At 39.5% G+C, this 9,308-nt stretch overlaps 1 protein-coding gene across 1 annotated transcript; it reads left to right on the forward strand.

Moving 5' to 3' along the window:
- Positions 1-6,064: 6,064 nt before the first annotated feature.
- LOC121413021 lies at positions 6,065-8,465 on the forward strand. The gene is made up of 3 exons (XM_041605786.1): positions 6,065-6,369; positions 6,886-7,066; positions 8,392-8,465. Exons 1-3 carry the CDS (start codon positions 6,256-6,258, stop codon positions 8,463-8,465), a joined length of 369 nt encoding a protein of 122 aa, XP_041461720.1. The 5' UTR covers positions 6,065-6,255.
- Positions 8,466-9,308: the final 843 nt, after the last annotated feature.

Below are 9,308 nucleotides of genomic sequence, written 5' to 3' on the forward strand. Positions count from 1 at the left end.
TCTGCTGAAATTAGGGAGGCACGGCGACTGAGGCGACGCGCAGAACGTCGAATGATGAAGTCTGGCCTGCAGGTTGATAAGACATTATATCGTCAAGAATGCGAAACTTACTACAATCTCATCACTGATGCCAAATCAAAATACTTTAGGTCTGAAATCGCTAACGCCGACTCCAAACAGCTATTCAGTATTGTACAGAAACTCTCCACCCCCTCTCAGTCCTCCATTTATCCTGAACACTCATCTGCTTCTGATCTCGCCAACAAATTCAGTGAATTCTTTAGCAAGAGGATCAGTGACATTGTGTCCTCTTTTGCACCTGACGTTCCTAGTGATCAACAACATCCTGTGTGCTCTTTGAATTGCAAACTGAGTGAGTTTACTCCAGTGACTGAAGTTCAACTTCGCCATCTCATCAAGTCATTACCACCGAAGTTCTGCAGTCTTGATCCTCTTCCAACGTGGTTGCTCAAAGACTGTATTGATGAACTTCTTCCGCTTCTCATAAACATTATCAATTCATCACTCACAACAGGTGTTGTCCCTGAATCATTCAAATCATCACTAGTTCTTCCTCTGTTGAAAAAGCCCAACCTTGATCCGAATGACTTTGGCAATTATCGCCCTATTGCCAACCTGCCATTTGTTAGCAAGGTTTTGGAGAGAATCGTCGCATCCCAGCTCATGTGCTATGTGGACAGTCATCATTTGCTTCCTGAGAAGCAGTCAGCATATCGCAACTTTCATTCAACAGAAACGGCTCTCTTGAAAGTACTCAACGATCTACTGCTTACCGTCGACAAGGGTAACGAAGCTGCACTCCTTCTACTGGACTATTCTGCGGCGTTTGAAACTTTAGACCACTCAGTGTTGCTCCAGCGTCTTGCACATGACTACTCCATTACCGGAACGGCTCTAAATTGGATTGAGTCATACCTGCAAGATCGTACTCAGCGGGTGATTATCAATGGAACTTTCTCAGCACCTTTCGCTTTGAGCTGCGGAGTCCCCCAAGGTTCTGTTGTGGGCCCTCTCCTATTTCTTCTGTACACTGGTCCTCTCGCAAAAATTATCACTAACCATCGGGGTGTGAGTTATGCCATGTATGCAGATGACACGCAAATCTACGTATCCATGGCATCCGACCAGAAGACATATGCTGTTAATCTACTGAGTGACTGCCTCAAGGACATCAAGGTCTGGTCAGCGAAGAACAGACTCCGTCTCAACGAAGCCAAATCAGAACTGGTACATCTATCTTCGCAATTTAGAGCTACGGAGCCTCTGCCAGACTTCAATATGGGAGAGGGCATACTTAAGATGTCTGACTCTGTCAAAGACCTTGGTGTCACTTTAGACAAGCACCTTACCCTCCAGCCACATATCAGGAACATCTGCAAATCAGCATCATGGGGTTTATTTAGGATTGGTAAGGTCAGGCGACTACTCGACCAAGCCTCTACTGAAAAACTCATTCATGCCTTCGTCTCATCCCATCTAGACTACTGCAACTCCCTCTTTGCCGGCCTCCCAATTTCTTCCATCTCTCCCCTCCAGCGAATCCCAACACTGCAGCGAGAATGGTAACCTTGAGCAAGAAACACGAACACATCACCCCTATTCTCCGATCACTTCATTGGCTTCCGGTTCACTCTCGCATAACGTTCAAAATTCTACTCATTGTATACAAAATTACCCATAATATGTCACCCAAATATCTCCAAGACCTTATTTCCCTTCGTTCTTCCTCCTCTGTCAGATCCTTAAGTTCATCATATTCCAATAATTTAGTTCATGGCCCTCGCACTAAGACCCGGTATGGTGATCGTGCATTTTCTGTTATTGCTCCCACCCTATGGAATAAACTCCCAATTCATATGCAAAATGCTCCCTCCGTAGAAAATTTCAAATCGTCTCTTAAAGCTCATCTTTTCTCGTAATTTTTTTTTCACCGATTGACTGTATACTATTATAATCTGCCAACCTGTGCGCTTTGAAACACCAGTATAAAGCGCCCTACAAATGTTATTATTATTATTATATATCCAACAAAAAATTATTGCAAATCGAAGTGGGACTTCTTTTGATGTTTAGAACTGAAAACGGGACCATATTCACCTATTCAATCATGGAAAGTATGGGTTTTTGTTACAAAAATGATGCAGGCGCGAAGCGCGAGCTGAAATTTTTTGATATTCCAATCTGAAAAGTGGACATTTTGAGCACGATTTTAGACAAAGAACGAGTTGTGTATCTCAATCTCGCTTGCTGATTTCTGTGTAACATTACAATCCTATTTTATTTTTAGCACATGCGGAATTATTAGGGGGCAAAATGATAGGTTTGCCCCCCCCCCAATATTTTCATTGGTGGGGCGATCGCCCCCCCCCCCATAATCGACGCCTCTGGTACTGGGCATCAACTAAGGCCATCATAACTAGCGAATAAAAGCCCTTGTAGTTGTAAAAGATGGAGCCACTATCAGCGGGACATCGGATGGCAATATGTTTGCCGTCCAAGGCTCCAATGGTGTGAGGAGCGTTCCACCGATCTTCGAAGCCCTGTGCATCCGTTTTCCATTCTTGAGGACTGGTGGGGCACCTAACAAGCTCGTCTGAGAACTCCTCGATGATGGCACGGACTATGAGTAAAATTGTGTTATCGGCTACCCTGAAACTATACATGAGCGTTTTGTAACTGTCCCCAGTGGCCAAGTGTCTAAGGGTGACGGCTAGCTTTAGTGCAGGTGAAAGAGCTTCCCTGAAGAAGGTGTCCTGCTTCTCCAGTCTCCCATGGAGTCTTTGTTCTAACTCACTGAACATTGCAGGACTTATTCTCAAATAGTTTGCGAATGCTTCTTGGTCTTCAGCTTCTAGTTCCCTCATCAGCTGGTTGAAATGGCCCTGCTCATTCCTCCTGCAGATCCAAGACCGAATCCAACAACTTCGAGGCCGGATACGACTTCGTCAGTGCAACTCAAGCAGCAATTCCCCTTGCGCATAATCGTCAGTGGTCTCTTCCTCTTCCAGCTGAAGCAAAAGCTTAATTTTTTGTATAGAAGAGCTTTGCAGAGAAGTCATAGTTCACAAAGCGATGTTTGCCTGTAGATTCGTCAAAAGATTATGACTAGTACCACAAAATGATCATCACCGCTGCAATATACGACCACACGTGTACGCAGCAGAGCGAACTGTTACGCCGCGGAACGAGCAGCAGTCGAGATAAAGCGAGTGAATGAGCAGTGAGTCGAGGCGAGACGAGGTAGGGCGAGCGGCTAGCGAGCAACAAACGAGTGGCTAACGAGATAAACACGCAACGTGGCGAGCAAACTTCGTATTGCATCGTACTGCTACGAGCAAAAGCGAGCTAGAGCGAGGTAAAACGCAACCTAAAGCGACCGTAAGCGGTCATTTTTCGAAAAATGTACGAGCTATAACGAGCTCCATACGCAACAGTGTGAGGGCTGCCGAAAGTTTTGATGCGTCGTGCTGCTTAAGGCTGCGTTTAGGCTGCGTTCGGCTATCGCAGCAATACGCAGCTAAAAACGCAGAGGTGTGAGCCGGGCTTAAGCGAAGTCAAGGTGCCATGCCCGCACAGGGAGTCCCGAGTCCTAGCAACGAGACCCTAACCACCATGACGACAGAACAATCGGAGATCGCTCAATTCATTCGCTGTGCGAGAGATGAGTCCGAGGATAACAATAACCCAACGGACATGCGCACTCGTACATCGCGGGGTAAGATGCAATCACGTGATAAATCCACGACACTACCGAGAGCCGACTCACCTAAAGAAGCAGTGAAATCACAATCGAAAATTACCAAATTCACTCTTCCAAAGTGCCACAATCACAACACAATATGGAACGACCAACCAGCAACGAGCACGATGAATGTCATTCGTATGACGACTACTCGACAGCAGAGTCAGAAAACGACGACAATTCCGAAAGCTTGCAAGAATATTCTGAGCTTTCAGCAGAATCGCCTGAAATAACACCAGCAAACCGAGAAGCAAAAAATCAAGTGAACACAAGGCGAAAACAAAAAGCACAGAAAAGACAACCAAAAAAGAAATGAAATATGATCATAAACCTAACACTACATTGGTAACTATGTTTAGTCAATCAATGGAGAATTGTGTTATGCAACTAAACAGTATTACAAATAATATATGGAAGCTGAATGTAAAAACCTGCTTAAAAGGAAATCTGATGGAAATTTTGCTTATTGCTGTTAATATCTTTATACGTGTAATGTTAATGCCACAAGAATTACTGAATTATAAGTATTCCGAGAAAAGGGCAAATGTATATTATAAACGACATTTCTTTGTTATTTGGCAAAAGACTTCAGTTGTTCTGGGAACAAGTAAAAGATATAGGGTGATTCCATACGTGTCCTACGGGACATTTAGAGAACATTTGACAGTTTTTGACAAGAAAAAACAAAAAATATTCCAGTAACTATAGGTGGTCATCAACTACTACCAGAGTGTAAGAAAAACCAAGACTTAACATGACTTGAATTCACATTCTGTATAATACAGATTAAAAATAGTAATGTGTCGTACGGACGCAGAAAAAGTGGCTTTTTTAGAAACCTCAAGTTTGTACTCAAAAGTGAGTTGGGCAGATAAATTTCATAGAATCTGAACTCAATTTGACACTCAATTACCCAAGAACAAACACATTTATAAAAGAAAGCAAAATAAACATTCATGAATAAATCAAGCAAATTATAATTTTCGAGAACATTGTGGCGTACGGGACATTCAAAATGTGTCGTATGGGACATCTCTAAATTGAAGCCAAACTTTCTTACTTTATGCCACTTTGACTTCTTCAATCACATTATTTGGCTGATGGTAATGATAATCCTATCAAACTAAGACATTCATTAGGTTAGAAACCGCTATGGTGAATAGGTGAATATTTCTGTCAGTATATCATAAACAAAATAATGTGTCGTACGGGACAATTGTGTGTCGTACAGGACACTTTTGTGTCGTACGTATGGCAAGCCGTATTGATATATATTGTGATTTTGTGATATCACGAATTCGAATTACTGATATCACTAATTCGAATTACTAATATCACTAATTCGATTTAGTGATATCACTAAATCGATTTAGTGATATCACCAAATCGAATTAGTGAAATCACTAATTCCCATATGTTTTTTACACAAATCCCTTTTTTGATATCAAGAAATAGAATTTGTGATATCATTAAATCGAATTAGTGATATCACTAAATCGAATTAGTGATATCACAAATTCGAATTTGTGATATCACTAAATGAATTTGTGATATCAAAAATTCGAATTAGTGATATCACTAATTCGAATTATTGATATCACTAATTTGATTTAGTGATAATATCACTAATTCGAATTAGTGATATCACAAAATGACAAAAGAAATTTAGCACTCATGATGTGAAAGATATCGCTTTGATTTCGAGCTTTACCTCAGTGCTAGAATTCACGTGGTATTTTGAGCTTTACTTTAGTGCTAGAATTCACGTGGTATTTTGAGCTTTACTTTAGTGCTAGAATTCACGTGGTATTTTGAGCTTTACTTTAGTGCTAGAATTCACGTGGTATTTTGAGCTTTACTTTAGTGCTAGAATTCACGTGGTATTTTGAGCTTTACTTTAGTGCTAGAATTCACGTGGTATTTGAGCTTTACTTTAGTGCTCAAATTCAGCTATGTTTCTATCGCTAGTTTAGCGTTTTAATTCACTTGGTATTTATTACATTGATGCAAAAAATAACCTGTGATCTAAACCTTTACATTAGTGCAATAATTCAGTTCTGATTTTTTTTTGGCACTTTATTCGTTTAAATCGATTGGCAACATATCAAGAATGTAATTAAGGATATGTTGCCAATTTCTATGTAATCATTCAGTATTCTCTTTTGACGTATGATATTTTGGGGTTTGTTTTTTTTATTACAAAAAAAAGAACAACTTATACTTTATTTGAATTTTTATGGTTGAAATTTAGTTTTGAGTGGCACATTAGACAAAAAAAATGAACGCTAATTGTGCAAAAATTGGCAACATATCAGTAATTCATTTCGTGATATGTTGCCAATTTGTTGTTTTTAAATATTATTATTATTTTTTCGACATCGCGTCTACTACACACTCTCGCTAAACTACACTCACGTTGCCACAATCTTCATGTGCCAATCCATCATTAATTATCTCTTCATGTTTTATGGACAATTCCAAATTTGAGTAATATGGCGGCTAATGTCAATGATGATGTGGTACCAGACAGCGTACTCTCAAGAATGAGTAGAACTCTGCGAGAAGTGGAAACACTGATTTTGAACGATGAACGTGTATTGGCGAAGGTAAAGTTCCCGGGGGGGGGGGCACTCGACCAAAAAAGTGGTGGGGGTGTGCCGCGGGCGAGACAAAAAACGGGGGCCTTGGAGCGGGCTTATTGTAAAAAGGAGGGTCCTTGGAACGGGCTTCGGAACGACAAATGTTTGTGAAAACGGGGGTCCTTGGAACGGATCGCCAGCGTGTGAGCGCGTATGCATCCCTACGGAACGGTCATGCGTGCATGATGCAGCTAGCGCGGCCTCCGCCGGGGAGCTCTGCGGCCGCTTTTCACCAAAATTGCAGCTCATTCAACGCGATCGGAGCGGCGTAACGAAAAATATGCGAAGCTTTGGAGCGGATTTCTCTCTTCTTTTTTCTCGATAAGAAGAAAATGCTATGCCTTGGAGCGGCTTTCTTTGTTCTTTTTCTCAACAAGGCAAAAATGCTATGCCTTGGAACGGAAATTTGAGTGTAAAAATGGGGGTCCCCTCCGCGGCACATACCCACTATGCGTTATATACTGAGTGCCCCCCCCCCCCGGGGTAAAGTTGGACGCAGTGAAAGTAAACCTCGAAAGAGTAGCCGCTGGTCTCGCTGTCGAAATGCATGGTTATCTCAAAGAATGTGTTAACAAATTGTTGGATATCTGCCAGCGCGAGGAAGGGGATGAACATGATGTTGATGATGACCATGAGGCAAGTAGTAACGGTAGTATGGCAAGCCGTATTGATATATATTGTGATTTTGTGATATCACGAATTCGAATTACTGATATCACTAATTCGAATTACTGATATCACTAATTCGATTTAGTGATATCACTAATTCGATTTAGTGATATCACCAAATCGAATTAGTGATATCACTAATTCACATATGTTTTTCACACAAATCCCTTTTTTGATATCAAGAAATAGAATTTGTGATATCACTAATTCGAAATGTTTAGAATCACCTATTTCATGTTCTATGGAGATAAGCAAAGTACTTTTTCAGTTCACTTTATGTTAAATCAATTAAATGAATTTAAATATGCCTACTATTTATGGTTTCTGAATCCAAATCCTGCAATTAAATGCATTACGGGATGTCGTACGGGACATGTCCCGTACGACACAGCGTGTGTCTTACGGGGCAACTTTTAATAGGACAATAATTGAAAAGTGAAGGGCAGTAATTAGATCCTTATGGGATAAATCGATCACCCATGGGTCAAACAAAGAGAAACTGATTTTATGAAATTGCATCATCAAAAATAAAACAGTAGGAAAAACTTTTGCATTGTCATGTGTCGTACGGGACATTGCCAAAAATAGGTTCGGAAAAATCACGGCTGCCCCTATTATGGATCATGAAAATGTTATAGAATTTATTTGGAACCATCAATGATATATTATTATATTGACCTACAATATTTTCAATCTTCTCTTGCTTTGCAAATAATTGTTTCAGGCGGAATTTGTACTTGACTATTCAATGAGCAAAATTATTGAAATTTTAAATTCCATTGTTCTCCCCCCAAAAAACTATATCTGTCTTCACTTTTGGTTAAAACTCATAATTTTCATAAAATTTAGGTATCATAGTAAGATATTACACTACTTATGACTTATTGAAAGCATGTTGAAATTTATGATATTTTTGAAGTTCTAGTGTGGAATCGCCCTATACTTGTAAAAGCATTGAACGACTGTTACAAAAATGGTTCAATGTCAAATACACAAAGAAAAGGTATAATCACTCTTATATTCAGAAAAAGGAGATATTAAATATTTAAGTAATTGGAGGCCAATTACCCTTCTAAACAATGACTACAAGATAATTGCAGCAGTTTTGGCTACACGTCTGCAGAGAGTTATTAGTAACATAATCAATGAAAATCAAACTGGGTACATTAAAGGCCGTTTGGCCGCATGCAATGTTCGGCTCACTAAAGATGTTTATCAGTATTTATCGAACTGCAATGCCACAGGCTCAATAATGCTTGTAGATTTTACTAAAGCATTCGATGTTCTTAATACTGATTTTCTTAATTTGTGCTTAAAAAGGTATAATTTCGGAAATTCATTCCGAAGTTGGATCAAAGTACTATACCATGATGTATCAAGTTCAGTTCTGGTAAACGGATGGATATCCGAAGGGTTTCCAGTAGAAAGGGGAATAAGACAAGGATGTCCCTTGTCTGCACTGTTATTTGTTTTATCAGTCGAATTTATGGCAAATAAGATTATGAATAGCCATGCAATCAAACCTATACAAATCGATAATTAGAATGTTAGATTAAATTTATTACAATATGCGGACGACACATTATTTTTCGTGCAAGATGAGTTGTCCTTAAAAGAAATTCTAAAGGAATTGAATACTTTTGGTAAACTTGCAGGCCCTAAACTCAATAAAGAGAAAACCGTAATGATGTGGATAGGTGACACCAGTAAACGCTGGAATATTAAACCTTACAATCTGCATTGGAGCGAAAAACCTGCAAAATATTTAGGGCACTTTATTAATTCAGACAATAATCTAGCGCTTAACACCGAATGGGATAACAAACTAAATAAATTGGAGAAAACACTTTCTAGTTGGAAGAAAAGAAATTTAACTATATTCGGTAAAGTTACAGTACTGAAGTCACTGGCTCTCAGCCAAATGATTAATTCCACCATTGTAGACTGCATCCCTAAGATGTTTTTAAAAATACTAAATAAAATTGTGTATAACTTCATTTGGAATTCTGTTGTAGAAAAAGTGAAAAGAGATACTCTAGCAAATGATTACTCAGATGGGGGAATAAGAATGGTAAATATTCAAAGACAAGAATTTAGTTTTAGATTGAAATGGTTTGGCCGATTGTTCAATGAGAACCCAGGAATGTGGAAAGATATGACTCATTACTGGTTTGATCAACTGGGAAGTATCACTCTTTTATTGAATTGCAATTATAATGACAATATCGTATCACATG

Source organism: Lytechinus variegatus, chromosome 4 (assembly GCF_018143015.1).
Source record: "Lytechinus variegatus isolate NC3 chromosome 4, Lvar_3.0, whole genome shotgun sequence".
Classification (NCBI taxonomy): domain Eukaryota; kingdom Metazoa; phylum Echinodermata; class Echinoidea; order Temnopleuroida; family Toxopneustidae; genus Lytechinus; species Lytechinus variegatus.

What these genes read in the sequence shown, in the direction of transcription:
- LOC121413021 (XM_041605786.1), top strand. Translation starts at nt 6,256, where the DNA reads ATGGCGGCTAATGTCAATGATGATGTGGTACCAGACAGCGTACTCTCA. An exon ending in ATGAACGTGTATTGGCGAAG is followed by an intron (nt 6,370 to 6,885) that starts GTAAAGTTCCCG and finishes CCCCCCCCCGGG; the next exon opens with GTAAAGTTGGACGCAGTGAA. An exon ending in TAACGGTAGTATGGCAAGCC is followed by an intron (nt 7,067 to 8,391) that starts GTATTGATATAT and finishes GTGCTTAAAAAG; the next exon opens with GTATAATTTCGGAAATTCAT.